General features: G+C 37.1%; 1 protein-coding gene across 1 annotated transcript; it reads left to right on the plus strand.

Moving 5' to 3' along the window:
• The first annotated feature begins 2133 nt into the window (after positions 1 to 2133).
• LOC128221782 (uncharacterized) lies at positions 2134 to 20330 on the plus strand. Its single transcript, XM_052930383.1, has 11 exons — positions 2134 to 2191; positions 6391 to 6470; positions 6788 to 6856; positions 7379 to 7649; positions 9373 to 9477; positions 11086 to 11314; positions 15652 to 15722; positions 16180 to 16264; positions 17569 to 17816; positions 18336 to 18396; positions 20086 to 20330. The coding sequence occupies exons 1-11, from the start codon at positions 2134 to 2136 to the stop codon at positions 20261 to 20263; spliced, it is 1455 nt and encodes a 484-aa protein (XP_052786343.1). The 3' UTR covers positions 20264 to 20330.
• The last annotated feature ends 558 nt before the right edge of the window (positions 20331 to 20888 follow it).

Consider the following 20888-nt stretch of genomic DNA (forward strand, 5'->3'; position numbering starts at 1 on the left):
AATGACTTTCATAAATATGTTATTATAACATGTGTATGGATGATAAACTATATGTTAAAATCCAAACAAAATACATTCTGATTCTGATTCTGGTTTGGTATTACAAAATATAGTCATTTCATTTTGCTTATTAAACATTTTTAGTATGGAACTCTATTGAATTAGTTGCACGGCATTTTTTAACCATTTGTGTTGAAATGTCTGCCAAATTAAGGTCAAGGTTTAATAGCCAATTAATTTATAATTAAAGATAATATTATGTCCTTATTTAGAAAACGTTTCATTTTATAAAATAGCAAAATCAAGATTATTACATACAAAAACACGCCCATGACAACACAAGGACACTGCACAATAACTAAAGGACGTCCCAATGACACTCTCAACTAGTCAAGGATACTCGAAAATTGACCAATCCATCTAGATTATCCCTTGACTTAATTTTGACATCAAAGAACTACCGAATGTAATTCCAGAATTTCCCACGAATGCCCTTTAAACCCCACGAGGACAAAACAGAACTTTGCAATGGCCTTCAAGAATCATCCGGGAACACCCTTAAAACTACAAATGGCCACATCAAGATCACTCAATGACACTCCAGAACTCCACAAGAATAAACTAATATGAAATAGTTGTGTCCCAACAAAAAATATATGATGAAACTGTGAGAAAAACTTAAAAATGTTCGGGATCATATTGACTCAATTGTTTTAAAAGTGTAAAAAAGAAAGAAAGAACCAAGCATATGTTCAAAATGCATAAGTGTTCATTAGCTGGTAATTCAGTTCATGCATTTTGAGTTTAGCAATCCATTTTGTTACGCATATGAGTCTAAAATAAAGACCAATTACCAAAATAAACAATGTTTCCGACATATGTCCTTTGTTTGCTCCATGTGTCCAATATATACTGTTGGACTTTGGTAAAATCTGAATTTCGTAAAACAATTGTGTGTTTTTTATCGTTGACGTTTGAATGACCTCAACATTTTAACACAATGGAGCTGTTTCACATATAGTGTATACTGTGTCATTTCTTAACACTTTTTAATATTAATGCATTTGTTGTTAAAAAACATTACCAACTGATAACAAGAACTCCGATAAACTTTTCAAATATTAGTTAAACATGCTGTGTTGTTGGTGGTGGGTCGGGTAATTCTACCTCTAAAATACATAATGACACGAAATTAAAATGATTTTCAGTGTTCAATCACTGTTTTGGTTTCATCTTCATGTTTACCAACTAAACTCATTGTCCATAACGGTGTTTGGGGGATCTATTTGGGGCAATTGTTTAAGAAAACTTCGTATGAGCTTTTTTTAATGAACTCCTGAGGTTATCGAAGGAATTTGATTGGTTTCATGCCTTGCTACACAAAATCACAGTCCAATAACCTGGTTGCAATGCTAGACACACTGGAGGTTTAAAAATGTAGTGAATTGTTTTATCTAACCACCTTTTTCTGATTTTTGCCATCTTCGGTCAAATGCTATTTTGCCTGGTGTTTAAAGTGACACTCTTATTTGAAATCAATACACACACATGTATAACAAACATAAATTTTGAGTGATAAACCTTTAACTACTTACTGAATAATGCATTTATGGTAACTATTAATTACCGAACACAAGATTGTAAGCGTGTATTTAATAGCTGAAAACGCAGAAATATTAAATGGTGGTGAGTGCTAAAAGATCAACTGTGATCTTCTATCGTCTCATAAGGTAGAAATAACTTGTTTTCTGCACATTTCTTTCAAATTATACTCTGTATCCTTCATAAGAACCATTATTTTTTTACATTTATAAATCATTTTTGGTATATTTAAGCAATCGTATTAATTTTGTTAAATCTTATTCGGGAGTATGAGTGCATCTTTAATGCAAATTTTCTGGATATGGCCACACAGCACTCCTTACCCCCTTGCATGTTTGAAATTTAAATGTTTGTTTCTAATATTGAGTATATTAAACTATACATTGATATTTCCAATGGATTACTTGTTTACACTCTATTGAACATATGATTAAATAAAACTGCCCTCTGGAGAGAGTTCAAGTTCGTGATAAGGAAAACTAGGATCGCTTGCACAGAGCAATTCCTTACCATTTTAAAGACAATCACGACATGGCGGCCAACCATGTTAGCATATTTATTGGTGTTCTGACAACCATTCAAGTGACTGGTATGTTTGTTGATTTGATAACCTTTGTGTACTGCGTCTTTTTTCTGTAATATATTCCTTTTAAAACATTTCAGTTTTAAATTGAACTTTATCAGATTTTGAGAGTTATTCGAGGGGTGAAGGCAAAATGTGGTATTAACTTAAGCGGCCTCGATTTCACAAAATACTCAAGTCAAAACTTAATGTTATTTTTCCATATTTCATCAAATCTCACTGTTTTAAAATGGCGTATGTTTTACCAGTTTTAAAACGTTTATTTTCTTATAGATTTCGTTGATAAAAACCGTTTTGGCAGTATTTTCAAAAAAACGTTATACTAGAACAAAATATGTACCTGGGTAACTGCTCAATGAACAACAATAAGTTGTACTCAATTACCTTTTTGCTGTGTAATATATTTTGAAATCATGACCAATATTTTTAATCAGCCTATTGTATAAGATAATGTACTTGTAAAGAAAGTAAATACATTATTTTGATGCTATGTTTTAAAATGAGTTGAGATTGAGATTTGACTAACGTTTGTTCGTGATATTGGTGCCTGATGTAACCGTTTTCCTTTAACCGTGCGTACCATTACGTATAAGGCGACCAAAAATGAACAATGGCAAATTGTGCCTTACATTTATGTTTAACTGCATTTGATAAACTCTTAAAGTAACACTCTTATTCAAAATCAATACATACACATTTATAACAAACATAAACTTTGACTGATAAACCTTTAACAACTTATTAAATAATGCATGTATGAAAAATATTAAGAACTGACAACAAGCTTGTCACCGTGTATTTAATAGCAGAAAGCGCAAAAATAATATATGCTTGGTGAATGCTAAAAGATTTACTGTGGTCTACTATAGTCTCATAAGGTAGAAATACCGTGTTTTATGCTCAATTCTTTCAAATCAAACTCGGTATCCTTCATAGATTACCATTGTTTTCGACATTTTTTCATCCTTTTGGTATTAATTGTGGTAAATCTTATTTGGGAGTAAGAGTGCATCTTTAACATTACCTGAAAGTAAGTGAACATCTTTCTTATTTATAACCTTATTCATAACAAAGTACAAAGAATAGAAATAAATCATAAACATATAAATATTGTCTCCCTTCAGGGAATCAGTGCAATTGTCAAGCCCAGGCAGTGTTTGCCGAGGGCTGACAAGATGCATTCCTCCCTCCGGGCGGGCAATATTCATTGAATTATACAGAAGAAAGCTAACGTCATTTATTACGTTTCTTTTCTCACATTAAATATGCGTTAAGTATTTTAATAAAGTTAATTGTCGATTGATCCCTAAACGGCACTTACGTAACGGCAGAAGGTAAACCCCGTATTTTGCACCTTACTATGTCATCAGCGGATAACAGTACGCTAGCGGATAACAGTGCGCTAGCGAGTCATTGCCCGCTGAAATTTATTAAATATGTTATAGGGCCACACCAAATTGATCTTTCGTTCCTCGGATTCGCCGCACCTGTTTTTTTGAAAATGTAAAAAAAATATTTTTATTTTTTTCATGCGATCGCTCCAATTTTTTACCTGTGAACCAGATATTTTGAGTTTAAATATAGGTTGAAGTGTAATTTGTCCATTTTTAATATGTTTTTCGCTTGCGTTCGCTTCATATTTTATGAAAAATGATAAAAAAAAAAAAAAAATATTTTTATTTCGCTCGCTCGCTCCATTTTTTTTTTGGCAAAAATCCGAGGAACTAAAGGGGATACATAAAAAAGTGAGGAATAATAACACAGAATACATCAACATCATGATTATAGATGTCTCCGTTTGACTGAGCCATCGACAGTGACAACAGAACAGAAAGGAACTGAACAGACGTTAATTAGGACTTAAACATAAGCACATTGTCTAAACACATGGACTTATATCGTATGTGGATTTCGTATCTTACTCCTATTTCTTATTTGTGCATTAGTACTAATTTACACTATCAGAATTTTATTTTCATTGTCTTAAAACAGTTTTTTAAAAAAGGGATTAGCAAGGGTATTTTACTCATATCTATATAAAGATATATTGATGTGTGTCTTAGTTGTATATAAAATTGATAGTCTCTTATAACTCTTACTAGAGTGGCAATGCACTTGTATGTACTGTTTGTTGAATGTTTGTTTTATTCATGAATGTACAATGCATTGATGAGACAGAAATAAATAAAGAATCTATATTAAATGTATAAAGTGTATGTACATGGAAAGTGCGAAAATACGAGGGGTGATCCAGAATTAAAGAGACTGTCCCTATATTTCCTATATTTTACAAAATATTTTTATAACAATTTCTGAATACACACTATACTACGGCAAAGATATTTATGAAATTAGTTTTATTGCAGATCTATGTTATTCCATATTAATAATCACTATAGCAACCGGGTGACGTCATACCGGGAACGCTGTCGTTAACAACTTATCGCATAAAATGTGCAAGTCATTTTTCAGCACCAACTTGCACAATTAACGTTAGACGTTTTTCACGTCGTAGGCATTACTTTTGTATTACATTTTCATCAACAAGGTATTAAATACAGGATTTTTGTTAATAAGAAACATAATATATAATATGTTTATGACAAATTTATGTTGCAGTACTGGAAACAGTATTGTAACTGAGGATAAGCAGTATTAAAAATTATTATTACGCATATTGAAAACATAATAATTCGGTAACATACTTGCATAGCTTAATAAGCCACACTTATTAAAAGAGTTTAATACCAATGCCAGATTCCACTAGCAACAAGTCATATCTCTCTTTCTCCCTCCCTCCCCCCTCCCTCCCCTTCTCTCTCTCTCTGTCTCCCTCCCTCCCTCCCTCTCTCTCTCTCTCTCTCTCTCTCTCTCTCTCTCTCTCTCTCTCTCTCTCTCTCTCTCTCTCTCGCTGTCTCCCTCCCCCTCCCTACCCCTCCCTCTATCTCTCTTTGTCCCCCCCCCTCTCTCTCTCTCTCTCTCTCTCTCTCTCTCTCTCTCTCTCTCTCGCTGTCACCCTCCCCCTCCCTACCCCTCCCTCTATCTCTCTTTGTCCCCCCCCTCTCTCTCTCTCTCTCTCTCTCTCTCTCTCTCTCTCTCTCTCGCTGTCTCCCTCCCCCTCCCTCTATCTCTCTTTGTCCCCTCTCTCTCTCTCTCTCTCTCTCTCTCTCTCTCTCTCTCTCTCGCTGTCTCCCTCCCCCTCCCTACCCCTCCCTCTATCTCTCTTTGTCCCCCTCTCTCTCTCTCTCTCTCTCTCTCTCTCTCTCTCTCTCTCTCTCTCTCGCTGTCTCCCTCCCCCTCCCTACCCCTCCCTCTATCTCTCTTTGTCCCCCCTCTCTCTCTCTCTCTCTCTCTCTCTCGCTGTCTCCCTCCCCCTCCCTACCCCTCCCTCTATCTCTCTTTGTCCCCCCTCTCTCTCTCTCTCTCTCTCTCTCTCTCTCTCTCGCTGTCTCCCTCCCCCTCCCTACCCCTCCCTCTATCTCTCTTTGTCCCCCCTCCCTCCCTCTCTCTCTCTCTCTCTCTCGCTGTCTCCCTCCCCCTCCCTACCCCTCCCTCTATCTCTCTTTGTCCCCCCTCCCTCCCTCTCTCTCTCTCTCTCTCGCTGTCTCCCTCCCCCTCCCTACCCCTCCCTCTATCTCTCTTTGTCACCCCTCCCTCTATCTCTCTCTCTCTCTCTCTCTCTCTCTCTCTCTCTCGCTGTCTCCCTCCCCCTCCCTACCCCTCCCTCTATCTCTCTTTGTCCCCCCTCTCTCTCTCTCTCTCTCTCTCTCTCTCTCTCGCTGTCTCCCTCCCCCTCCCTACCCCTCCCTCTATCTCTCTTTGTCCCCCCTCTATCTCTCTCTCTCTCGCTGTCTCCCTCCCCCTCCCTACCCCTCCCTCTATCTCTCTTTGTCCCCCCTCTATCTCTCTTTGTCCCCCCCCCCTCTCTCTCTCTCTCTCTCTCTCTCTCTCTCTCTCGCTGTCTCCCTCCTTCCCTCTTTCTCTCTTTATTCCCCTCTCTCTCTCTCTCTCTCTCTCTCTCTCTCTCTCTCTCTCTCTCTCTCTCAGCGAATTCAATCTCGTATATTTAAACTGACTTATGTATTTTTTGCACAGATGATATTTATTGTGTCCAGTGCTAATGCGTAATTGATACATCACCGTGCGATTTGGTGCAATCAGTTCGGTAAAATTCAACTTAACAATGAATTTTCCTTTTTGTTTAGTTGCCCTTGATTGTTTTCAATGCCATGGCGTACAGGATCCGGCTGACTGCCATTTTGTGGACGCTTGTCTTGATTCAGAGGTAACTCAACTTATTACGATACGGTTTATCAATTAATTCAACAGAGATCATTCTTTCCATGTCGTATTTTACAACATTTGATGCAGTTATTGTAACTAAAGTCCCCTGAAAGGGATAAAAAGATAATGGGAGTATATTTGTTATTGGTCTTAAATAGAGTACATTTTCTGTCTGAAAAAGAGGCATGTTAGAACCAAAGTTAATTTAAATACCTTAGCGGCTTCCGCATGTGACCGTAATCTTATTCTTTGTTCCGGACTTAAGGATCAATGAATATATATGATATTTATATCCTTAACACACCCATGTTTTTTCAGATATGCCATACGGAGAAATACGGAAGCGGTGCCAGTGTAACCTACAACTTTGGCTGTAAAGCTAGAGAGGTAAGGTTTATTTATTTTAGCGTTCACATACTATCATTAATGGATTAAGGGTGATGTTATGTTTGCCAAGCAACTTTTTTTTACCAATTTCGTCTCGAAGATGAACACCCCATTCACATAACGTACCGCTCAGGTTATGCCCCAAAGATGCGCTTTTTAAAATCGCACCGTCCATCCGTCCGTCCACTTGTTCGTGTCCGGGCTGTAACTTTGTAATGCAGGGAGGAATTTCAAAATTAATTGGCTCTGATGTTCGGTAAATATAGATGATGTGTCGGGAGAAAATCCCTGTGGTCGGATATGTTACAATAATAAAACAAAGTATTGAAACCCTACAAAGTGTCTATCTGTCAAGAAATTCCCTATATATTTGCCCAATTGTCAATCCATTTACCAGTGCACACTCAATGGAGTTTACTCCGCTAGTACCTGGTACCTCCTGTATAAAACTTTTTAATAGTTCATTTACATGCATATTATCATTGATTGTACATTTGATTGAGCGTCCTTCCTTCTATAAAGATATGTCAGTCCAACAACCTCATGGTGGATCAACAAACTGTCCTCGTTTCCACCATCGTTGGACGGCGTTCATTGGTAAACAGGGCTGGTTCCCGGCTTGGCAAGCGAGATATATGTGAGCTGTGCTGTGACGAATTCGCCTGCAATAAACACCTGTGCCCTGATCCACCTGCTGTGAATACCACTGTGGAACCATTGACAACCACAATAACGATGACGGAAACATTGCCAATGACAACAACAACGCCCATACCTGATTCCACTGAGAAAGGTAAGATTAAATTTACTGATGATCAAGGAAGACAAGAAAAAAAGTTAATGCATAGCATCAAGTCGGCGCAATGAAATTAGAAGAAAAACGTGCATGCAGATAACCAAAAATGGTTATTATTTCAATGATAATATTTTTTATGTTGGGTGTACATATGCTCGAAGGACATTACGGTTTATATTATTGTTACAATAGTTTAAGCCCGGAATTATGGATATTCTGTTGTTTTTTCTCCCAGCTTATCCTCCGGTTAAAACTAAATTATAACAAAAATATACATACGTTTCTTTGGAAGAAATAGAGTCAATGGTCTAATACATAGATTTCAATAGCATGAAGTTCACCCTTTATTTGTACCGGCATGCTATGTTAATTCCTTGCTTTATATTTTGTATAAGTTTTTGTAACACATTTAACTCATATAATTATATAGAACGGGGATAAAAAGTACTATATATCAGGAGGGAATTATCTGGAGTTCATTCGTGAATTTTTGAGGAAATATTCGAAGTCAAAAAATGATCTTAAATTACTACGCGTCATCAAACAACGTCACACGCATTTTTAGGGAAATGTACAAACATGCGTTTTCTTCAATTTTTCCACATATTTATAATTTTAGGTGTACAAGAAAAAAATATCAATATATGTTTTACGGGTCAGGATCGAAGAATCTGATTCTCGGGCAGGTTGCATGACCAGTAATTTGGACCGGAAACACATGATGCATTTTATTATAAAAGTCACCTGTTCTATCCGTCTAAAACACATTCATATGCATATGGTTAAGACACATTACACATACTATGTGATAACCTGTCCTAGGTTCATTTTAGGCAAGGTATTCATTTAAGGTCCGGAGTTCAGTTAAGGCCCGGGATTCATTTAAGGCCCGAAGGTCAGTTAAGAACATGAGTTCAGTTAAGGCCCTAAATTCATTTAAGGTCCGGAGTTCAGTGAAGGCTGTGAGATTAGTTAAGGCCCGGAGTTCAGTTAAGGCCCGGAGTTCATTTAAGGCCCGTAGTTCATTTAAGGCCCGGAGTTCATTTAAGGCCCGGAGTTCAGTTAAGGCACTGAGTTCACTTAAGGCCCGAAGTTCATTTAAGGCACGGAGTTCAGTTAAGGCCCTGAGTTTAGTTAAGGCCCTGAGTTCATTTAAGGCCCGGAGTTCAGTTAAGGCCCGGAGTTCAGTTAAGGCCCGGAGTTCATTTAAAGCACGTAGTTCATTTAAGGCCCGGAGTTCAGTTAAGGCCCTGAGTTCATTTCGGGCCCGGAGTTCAGTTAAGGCCCGGAGTTCAGTTAAGGCCCGGAGTTCAGTTAAGGCCCTGGCCTGAGTTCAGTTAAGGCCCTGGCATTAGTTCAGTTAAGGCTTAAAAAATAATTGTTTTATCCATGTCGTATCGCACCGCATAAACGGTGAACCAAATCACAATCGTTAGCCGCAGAAACCTATTGCTACACGCTTAACAGTACTAGTCATCTACTTTTGGACTGATATATGTACACAGCGGTTCAGAAATAATGTGTTTTAAAATGATAGTATAAGGCATAACTTTTCAAAGAACAAATCACCAGATCTATAGGATGTCTATCTGTAACATTAGATCAAAATATGTCTATTTGTAAATACAAATAACAATGATTATTTTTTCTTTTCGTTTTAATTTTATTTTAATTCTCGTATATTGAAACTTAAATTAACATTAACCTTCAAATACTTCAGCCACCTGCCACGACGAAGCGTCACATTGCGCTGACGTCAAAAACGTCGTTTGCAACGACGTTTCCCTCATGCTGAGCTGCAAGGAAACGTGCGGTGTATGTGCGCGTGAGTTTATACGTTGGCACTTTTGTTTCTAAAATGTGCATGTGAGTTTACATTGTGACAGTAGTGTTGCTTAAATGTGAGCTTGCCTTAAAGCTGCACTCTAACAGATATACCATATTTACATATTATTTTTTATTTGAGTCTTGGAAAGAGCAAATATTTGCGTAAATATTTGCAAACCAATGATATAAGACTGCTGACGAGAGATCAGATCGCATTTTTTCATATTTGCGTTTCAAAAAATATTGTTTTATGGCTTAAACCATTCCTACGGGTTAGAAAAATGCATAAAACACCTAGTTTTTGAACTTAAATATAAAAATCTGCGATCTGCTTTTTTGTCAGCAGTCATTTATCACTGGGTTCCATGGATTTTCGCAAAAATTGGCTCGTTCCAAGACAAACAATACAAAAGTTGTCAAAAGGTTGAATCTGTGAGAGTGCAGCTTTAAAGCAGATATGCAGTATTTGTGATCTGCATCGTACAGTTAAATAAAGACTCGTGTTAGGTGAACGACAGTGGCTACTACAAAGATAACGTTCCATGATCCTAATTTCGCAAACGTATATTTAGGTCAAGTGGACCATTTACTTATAGGAATAGATAGAAGTACAAATTTGAGTGGTTTTCACAACTTCTCTCCATGATTGCTAGCATATGTTTGATGTTTCCGAAATTTGAAAACATAATATTCTGTAGACCGTATTTAACCCTTTATGCATACGGCCGTTCTACATGTATGCGTGTTTTGCAAATTTCCAAATGGCTACCACATGTGTAATACATTTAGTTTGACATTTTATTTGGTTCCCTCATCCCTTTAACTGTGTGTGTATGCCACGTGATAACTTGCGTCATAAATGCTACGTCGGAATGCAATATTTTACTTTGAATGAAGACTTAAAACAAAGATATTCACTATTTCTTCACCATTTTAAATGGAACTTAGCGTAGTCTACGCCGCTTACGGAGCCCCGCCTTCGGTCTTTTACCAGAGTTTGATTGAGAATTTAATTCTTAAAACACTTCGACAAACTTTTTCACAATACGACTGTCTGACGGAGCACTGTCAAAACATTATTTTGGATACAGGTTTGTCGAAGTGTTTGATGAAACTATTCACCTTATCGAACTCCGGTAATAAAACGAAGGCGGGGCTCTTTAAGCGACATAGACTGCCCTTTGTTTAATTTAAAATGGTGTAGTAAAAGAAAAGTTTTCTTTGTTTAAAGTCTTCATTTTAAGCAAAATGTTGCCTTCCGATGGAGCATTTATGACGTAATTTATCACGCGGTATTCACACACTGTTTATATTCCGACCAAAATTCACATTGTTTAGCTCATACCGGTCTCTTTTTTGAAGAAAAGAGAATAAGTGTACCAGTCTAAATAACTGTTCGATTTACGTATATTCTCGTCTGACTATGTAATAGTTCCCGATTATTTACTGCTTATGTCACCATTTTGATTTGGTTCCCGTTTTCTCTTTAAATTTGACCACGTGACTGGCACCTTGTTAAGCTCATACCAATTTCGTTTTCAATAATGGAGAATGACGTTACCAGTCTACTTTCGTGTCTTTCAATACAATCATGTTCCCATTCCAGTGTTAACACAGATTAGCACCACGCCACCAACAGCAGCGACTAAGATCAGCACCACGCCACCAACACCAGCGACTAAAATCAGCACCACGCCACCAACACCAGCGACTACAACAACATCGCCGTTATCTGTAACTACTGGTTCAATCCTTGATAACCTGACTGTGTGGTCGAGCTGGGGTCCTTATGAATGCAGCACTGTGTCCGGAGTCTGTATCATGATAAAGCACAGGTAGGTTGATGTGTTAATGCAACCCTTTGGCCGGTGTTTGCAATATCATAAGGCACTCACCGGTCGGTTAATGGATGCAACACAATGGTTGCAGTGCATTTTAATAAGGCAGAGGTAGGTTGATGTACCAAAGCAACAGTATGGTCGAAGTATGTATTATAATATGGCAGAGGTAGGTTGATGTACCAAAGCAACAGTATGGTCGAAGTATGTATTATAATATGACAGAGGTAGGTTGATGTACCAAAGCAACAGTATGGTCGAAGTATGTATTATAATATGGCAGAGGTAGGTTGATGTACCAAAGCAACAGTATGGTCGAAGTATGTATTATAATATGGCTAAGGTATGTTGATATATGAATGTAACCCTATGGCAATGGTTTAAGTTATAATGAGGCACAGTTAGGTTAATGTATGAAGTTTTATAGTTTATTCAAGTCTCATATGTACACAACATGACAAACCATAAAATACAAATATCTAAGAACTCACTAAGTACACATCCATTCATAAAATTGAATTACAGGAGACTAAAATTCATATCTCGGCATTGTTGATAAAAGATAACAACAATTAAGTCCATCCTAAAAACTTAATCTTATTTACATGACTCATTTTAGCTAAGAAACTGTTATACATCTAAAATCTATTAATGTAACACTAAACTACTAACACGTGCCGTCCTCTTAACAATCAAACACGTGTCATCATCGTAGCATACAAACACGTGTCATCATCTAAACAATCAAACAAGTGTCATCATCGAAGCATAAAAACACGTGTCATCATCTAACAATCAAACACGTGTCATCATCGAAGCATACAAACACGTGTCATCATCTAAACAATCAAACACGTGTCATCATCGAAGCATACAAACACGTGTCATCATCTAAACAATCAAACAAGTGTCATCATCTAAACAATCAAACACGTGTCATCATCGTAGCATACAAGCCCGTGTCATCATCGTAGCAAACACACACTTGTCATCATCTAAACAATCAAACAAGTGTCATCATCGAAACAATCAAACACGTGTCATCATCGAAACAATCAAACACGTGTCATCATCGTAGCATACAAGCTCGTGTCATAATCGTAGCATACAAACACGTGTCATCATCTAAACAATCAAACACGTGTCATCATCTAAACAATCAAACACGTGTCATCATCGTAGCATACAAGCCCGTGTCATCATCGTAGCATACAAGCCCGTGTCATCATCGTAGCATACAAACACGTGTCATCATCTAAACAATCAAACACGTGTCATCATCGTAGCATTCAAACACGTGTCATCATCTAAACGATCAAACACGTGTCATCATCGTAGCATACCACGTGTCATCATCGTAGCAAACAAACACACGTCATCATCTAAATAATCAAACACGTGTCATCATCGTAGCATACAAACACGTGTCATCATCTAAACAATCAAGCACGTGTCATCATCGTAGCATGCAAACACGTGTCATCATCGTAGCATACAAACACGTGTCATCATCTAAACGATCAAACACGTGTCATCATCGTAGCATGCCACGTGTCATCATCGTAGCAAACAAACACACGTCATCATCTAAATAATCAAACACGTGTCATCATCGTAGCATACAAACACGTGTCATCATCTAAACAATCAAACACGTGTCATCATCGTAGCATGCAAACACGTGTTATCATCGTAGCATACAAACACGTGTCATCATCGTAGCAAACAAACACGTGTCATCATCGTAGCATACAAACACGTGTCATCATCGTAGCAAACAAACACTTGTCATCATCTAAACAATCAAACACGTGTCATCATCGTAGCATACAAGCCCGTGTCATCATCGTAGCAGAGAAACACTTGTCATCATCTAAACAATCAAACACGTGTCATCATCGTAGCATACAAGCCCGTGTCATCATCGTAGCAAACAAACACTTGTCATCATCTAAACAATCAAACATGTGTCATCATCGAAGCATACAAGCCCGTGTCATCATCGTAGCAAACAAACACTTGTCATCATCTAAACAATCGAACACGTGTCATCATCTAAACAATCAAACACGTGTCCTCATCGTAGCATACAAGCCCGTGTTATCATCGTAGCATACAAACACGTGTCATCATCTAAACAATCAAACACGTGTCATCATTGTAGCATACAAGCCCGTATCATCATCGTAGCAAACAAACACTTGTCATCATCTAAACAATCAAACACGTGTCATCATCGTAGCATACAAGCCCGTGTCATCATCGTAGCATACAAACACTTGTCATTATCGTAGCATACAAACACTTGTCATCGTTGTAGCATACAAACACTTGTCATCATCTAAACAATCAAACACGTGTTTTCATCTAAACAATCAAACACGTGTCGTCATCGTACCATACAAACACTTGTCATCATCGTAGCATACAAACACGTGTCATCGTCGTAACATACAAACACTTGTCATCATCAAAACAATCAAACACGTGTCATCATCGTAGTATACAAGCCCGTGTCATCATCGTAGCAAACAAACACTTGTCATCATCTAAACAATCAAACACGTGTTTTCATCTAAACAATCGAACACGTGTCATCATCTAAACAATCAAACATGTGTCATCATCGTAGCATACAAACACGTGTCATCATCGTAGCATACAAACACGTGTCATCGTCGTAACATACAAACTCTTGTCATCATCTAAACAATCAAACACGTGTCATCATCGTAGCATACAAGCCCGTGTCATCATCGTAGCAAACAAACACTTGTCATCATCTAAACAATCAAACACGTGTTTTCATCTAAACAATCAAACACGTGTCATCATCTAAACAATCAAACACGTGTCATCATCGTAGCATACAAACACTTGTCATCATCGTATCATACAAACACTTGTCATCGTCGTAACAATCAAACACTTGTCATCATATAAACAATCAAACACGTGTCATCATCGTATCATACAAGCCCGTGTCATCATCGTAGCATACAAGCCCGTGTCATCATCGTAGCATACAAACACCTGTCATCATCAAAACAATTAAACATGTGTCATCATCTTAGCATACAAACACGTGTCATCATCTAAACAATCAAACACGGGTCATCATCGTAGCAAACAAACACGTGTCATTATCGTAGGAAACAAACACGTGTCATCATATAAACAATCAAACACGTGTCATCATTGTAGCATACAAACACGTGTCATCATCTATACGATCAAACACGTGTCATCATCGTAGCATACAAACACGTGTCATCATCGTAGCAAACAAACACGTGTCATCATCGTAGCATACAAACACGTGTCATCATCGTAGCATACAAACACGTGTCATCATCGTAGCAAACAAACACGTGTCATCATCTAAACGATCAAACACGTGTCATCATCGTAGCATACAAACACGTGTCATCATCGTTGCAAACAAAAACGTGTCATCATCGTAGCATACAAACACGTGTCATCATCTAAACGATCAAACACGTGTCATCATCGTAGCATACAAACACTTGTCATCATCTAAACAATCAAACACGTGTCATCATCGTAGCATACAAACACGTGTCATCATCGTAGCAAACAAACACGTGTCATCATCGTAGCATACAAACACGTGCAATTATCCTGACATACACACACGTCTCATTATTTTAGTTACGGTAAATTTCAAAGTACATCTGATAAGTAACTATGCATTCTTCACCTTGCCACGTAAGTGTTCCAACGAGATGGTGCTTCTGATACGTAAATGAGGTGTGTAATATGGAAAGAATTCCACGAAGGGTAAGAATGAAAATGGTTTGATAACAATGTAAGAAACCATTGTGTGTATTGAAGAGGTACTTGAGGATGATTTCGATAAAATTACTAACATCCGCGTATCACTTTTTGCACCAAGGACCTTTCCTGTTTATAGTTCAGCCAAGCCAACAAAAACAAGTTGATGTTATCATTGTGTACTGCATATTGCTCTAATCCATCTTTATACTTTGATGTAATTGTCTGCATGAATATAATTAGAAATGGCTTTTGTACACATTTTTTTCCAATATGAAACCTATTTAAAACTTTATTCTTTAATTTCCAGGTCACCAGCTCATTGTTGTTCTGTTCCGTTATATGTGTTTGTTTTCAATTGGGAAATAGCTCAATGACCTTATGACCTTATGTTTCTTGTTATCATACAGCCGAGTTGAAATAAAGATTCTAGTATCTTGTAGCTTGTGTTAAAAAGCGGTTCCGGTTTGATCAAATCCATTCATTGAAAGCATAAACAATGAAAACTATCTGTCAATAGCATTATTTTCTATTTAAAGACAATGTCTCTATGGAAACTGTGCAGAACAGACGTTCGAAATCCAACCATGCGATACAAAAAATTGTCAGGGTAAGACCACATGTTTGCAAAATACTCCAATTTCAAAACCTTAACTTTAAAGGCAGATAAAATTATATAAAAACAAATCTCAAAGAGAACAAATTTTCAAGCACCTTTGAAAAGCATTAAGATAAGCAGCTTGTGTTATAGGGTGTAACTTTTATATTCAATAAAAGTGTTTCAAATATATTTTATCGTACTTTGTTACATTCTCAATTATTACTTCGCCCCGTAAATTATCAGGTTTGGTAACTTTTACATGCAGCGTATACCAATATGACACTTGCCAAAGTTTCCTTATGATGTTGTTATTTTATGTTATCTCGAACTTTTCGTAACACACAAGCTAGATTTATCATTTTGGGATGTTTACAGACAACAGAAAGGCGCAAGAACTATTAATCCCATACAATAAAACAACAATGTGATGTCTATTTGAATTATATTATACGTTTTCATTATACAGCGGAAGTGTCAACTACAACTACAACGACAACGACAACTACTTCACATACACCAACTACTTCCAAGCCTAAAACAACGACACATCGGTTTGTTTTCGTTTAAGCTGATTTACAACATTTCTTTTTTCCCAACTTTGAAATGAGCGCTTGCGCAGGAATACAAAGATTAGGTTTTTAAAATAAAGCGAAAAGGAATGTATAAACTTTAATGATACATCATACACATTTTATGAATTTGTTAACGAATTATAATGTGTGTGTTATAGAAGTAATTCAAATTCAATTTAATATATAATAAATTATATTAGTCATTTTTCTATATAGTCTAAGAGCGGAGATATCAAATATCGAATTTTGATTTTGATCTAGTTCAAAATGCTTTTTTTGAATGCTATTTAATAAGTATACATAATATCATTAGATTTCTTACAAACTATCAAAGCATATAGAACAGTTCATAAGGAATAACATTTTGGTTCATATGGCAGCAAGCTTGGACATCAATCCGAATATTGACTTTTAATCTGTAGTATTTTGGTATATAACGTTACGCATTTTGTTTTCATTTTTAAACTAAAAATGGTGCGACTTACGACTAAATAACATAGCTCATAAAATTGATAGTATTTATAATATAATATATTGAAACTACTTGTGGTATTCTTGATGGCCATCTTGAGTTCCCTTAACGCTGCACTCTCACATATTGAACGTTTTGACAACTTTTTTTAAATTATTTGTCTTGGAACGAGCCAATTTTTGCGTAAATCCATGGAAACCAGTTATATAAGACTGCTGACAAAAAATAGATCGCAGACTTTTATATATAAGTTCAAAAAGTGATGTTTTATGCATTTTTCCTAACCCGTTAGTAAAACGGATTAAGCCATAAAACATTAATTTTTGAACGGAAATATGAAAATATACGATCTAATTTTTTGTCAGCAATCATATGGTTTGCAGATATTTACGCAAAAAAATGCTCTTTCCAAGACAAAAAAAAAAAAGTTGTAAAAATGGTAAATCTGTGAGAGTGCAGCTTTAAAAAGGCGCGAAGACGTCAATCAAATTCCTGTACACGCTACCAAAATATGCAAACAAAATCTTTACATCGCTTATGACTTTATAAGTTCGGCAAAAATGTCATTTTAGGCTGCCGGACAAGTAATTTATAATAAATCAATTCCAGGCCGTAGTGTTAAAGCATTTGTTAAATAATCCTACCTAGAATCATTTCGCCCTGACGCGTATTTGTCTACCACTATAACTTTAAGGGCTTTTTGTTGAAACAAATTATCCAAAAAAGAACCACACCGGACCATGTTAACAACATTGCCATATAAATGCACACATACACTTTATACAACAAAATACATTTTTTCGTTTTGTAGACATCCTCTTCATCATATCACTACAAACATACCAGCCATGACCTGTAGTGCTGGCTTCACGAAAATAACCGGCGATAATGTGGCCATGTGCATACTGGTTGCACAAGAGCTAGGGCATGAACATGGGCTAACATGGGAAGCAGCAAAGAGCCACTGTCAAAACATTGGGGGGAGACTTGTCGTGCTGGATTCCTCCGCCAAAATACAGATGCTCAAACAGTATCTACTTGCAAACGTCCACAAAGAAGGTAAAATGCCCAAATTTACTAACGTTTGGATTTTGAGTTTGACAAGAAAAAAATATATGATTGCATAGATATCAATTCAACCTAAAAGTCAGTGGGCGATTTTTCCAGTAAATACGTTTAATAGTACTATTTCAAAGTTTGCTATAGATAATACAGTGGAACCCCGTTGGCTCAAACTACTAGGGATCGGCGACAATATCTCGAGCCTCGGCAGAGTTGAGCTAATCGGGAATGCTTGCATTCAGTATGATGAATTCGGTCCTTCACATCCAGTTCGAGCCAAAGAGGAATTCGAGACAAGCGAGTTCGAGCCAACGGAGTTCGACTAGCTTGCTATACTTAATACTTAAATCATTTATTTTAACAATGTAAAATGACATCTTACTACCATCTGTAACCATCTGTACAAATACTTATATTGCCATCCTTTCTGATTTAGAATAAAATGTTCAACACCAAACACCAATCTTTCATCACTCAAGTGCTTTGATAAAAACTGATATTTTTCTAATTGTTAAGGTCGTGAAGGGCCCCAGTTCTGGATTGGAGCCAAAGACTTTGCCGGCAGTAACGTGTTCAAGTACGTGTGTTTCAATTTGAAGCAAGACAGTGTATGTATACCAAGTGGTAAATTGCGTCATAAATGCTTCGTTGGAAGGCTATATTTTGATTTGAAAAAAAACAACAACAACTTTAAACAAAGATAACTTCACTATTTCTTCGCCATTGAAATGAAACAAAGCGCAGTCTACGCCGACAACGGAGCCCTGCTTTCGGTCTTTTACCAGAGTTTGATTGAGAGATTATTTTTTGTAAAAACATCGACAAACCTTTTCGCAATACGGCCGTCTGACGGACCACTGTCAAAACATTTGTTTGGAAACAGGTTTGTCGAAGTGTTTGATGAAACTAATGACTTTATCAAATGTCGATAATAAAACAAATTTGGGGCTCTTTAAGCGGCATAGACTGCCCTTTAATTCATTTAAAATAGTGTTGTAAAAGAAAAGTTATCTTTGATTCAAGTCTTTATTTTAAGCCAAATGTTGCCTTCCGTCGTAGCATATATGACGTATTTTATCACGTGGTAACCACACACTAAAGAGGAAAGCTTCAATTCTCAAGTTGTTTGTATTGTTGTAATTTTGGTTGACGAAAGTCGGTGCATATCTTGTATATGGTTTGTAGCTTCCTGAACTCGGTTGCTTCCCTTTCATGTATTCAAAATACAGATTCATGGGTACATGTAGCTGCCATTTGAAAATCTATATATATATATATATATATATATATATATATATATATATATATATATATATATATATATATATATATATATATATATATCATTTTGTGAATCAAAACAACGGTCCATTTAGATATGTAGTTTAAGCATGCGAAACCTTTAAATATTGTTTTTAGAATATTGAATATGGGTCTAACAATAAATGTTTAAGAAAGTGATACTTCCTAAAATATTCTTAAAACAAGCGTGACTTAATTAATGCACTAGTCTATTGTAACCACGGCCCCTCCAGGCCGGGGAATAGCGGAGATTTTGACTTTGGGTCTAGCCAAGCCCGGGTAAAACCCCCGTCCTGCGGGGACGAACTGATGGTAAAATCCCGGCCAATTGCCCCCGTACCCCAGGGACCCTAAGAAAGGCACATTCCCCGCTATATTTGGCGCGAATACGAAATCACCGCATTCACCCGGCACTGCAGGGCCACCGGGAATTGTAAAAACACGGCCCATTTCCCCGGCTATCCCCGGTATACCCACGGACCTTGGGGGGGGCGTGGTAACAATTGACTGGTACATGAAGCCATGATGCTATGAATTGTTTTAGTATTTTTGTGAGCATAATACGCTAATTTGATAACATGGAGAATTGATTTTGACTTTGTGTATTTGGAGACATTGTTAACTTTTTAACTTTTTTCATGAACAAGACCGGCTTTAATCGGTATTTCGAAATACATATATTTTGCAATGAAAAGAAGACCATGACTTGGTTATTTGTACAAACCTTTGCTTATTTTACTTCATAAAATGCATTGTATCTTCCACATGCTTAATGTTAATGCCACACTTCGTGTTCCTCTGAAAATGTAATCTTTTATTACCATCCTGTTTGTTATCGCTATAAACTTTGTAAGTTTTTTTATACGAAATAAACTACTACTGTATTGTATTGTAATAAGAAAGAACCAACATTAGAAAAACAACATTACAACAGCAACATGATTTTCATGTTTTGTTAACGTAGTTGGGTGTCAAATCAACAAGCCGCAATCACTGTGACGGACTGGGCTCCGGAACAACCCAGCAACACAGGGCCCCACCACCAGGCTCAGGACTGTATCGCGGTCAAGGCCGAACATAATTATCAATGGGACGACCAGGAATGTAACCATGCACACGCCTACATCTGTGAACAAGTGTAGGCTGGTTACACACATGTTTGCGAGTTTATATTTGGACACTGGATCGTTTCCTTTGTTATCTAGTTGAATAAAGATGACTTACTTGTTACGGCCAGTTCTTGGTTTAAATAGTTTTAACTTTATTTGTTTTATAACTAAAGTCGAACCCCGTTGGCTCGAACTCGCTTGGCTCGAATTCCTCGTAGCTCGAATTGAATGTAAAGGACCGATCTATTTTTAAGTTTTCCCGCTTCAGTCGAAGTTCCCGAGGCTCGAGGTATTTTCAGCGGTCCCAAGGAGTTTGAGCCATGGAGGTTCGACTGAATTGTGCAAACAACAAATTAACTTATGCTTAGTCACTTGCGTTTGCACGGTATTCTGCCTTAGTGTTGTGTTGTATGTAAAACCTCACCTACTTGTCCGGCTTGGTGACCACTAACTAAACACACATGTGACCGGGCCTGAAATCGAATACGGGTCGCCTTGAGGTATTGTTGCTGGTATTGTCAATCAATCCGACCAAGTCTAGCCAAGAATCTTACGATTCATATTGCATGTTGTGCTTTAAATTGTGTAACCACAAAAAGTGACCAATACACTTTTTCTTACGAACAAAATCCAATGCAAAAGCATAAGAATTTATTGA

The sequence above is a fragment of the Mya arenaria genome, chromosome 16 (assembly GCF_026914265.1).
Source record: "Mya arenaria isolate MELC-2E11 chromosome 16, ASM2691426v1".
Classification (NCBI taxonomy): Eukaryota; Metazoa; Mollusca; class Bivalvia; order Myida; family Myidae; genus Mya; species Mya arenaria.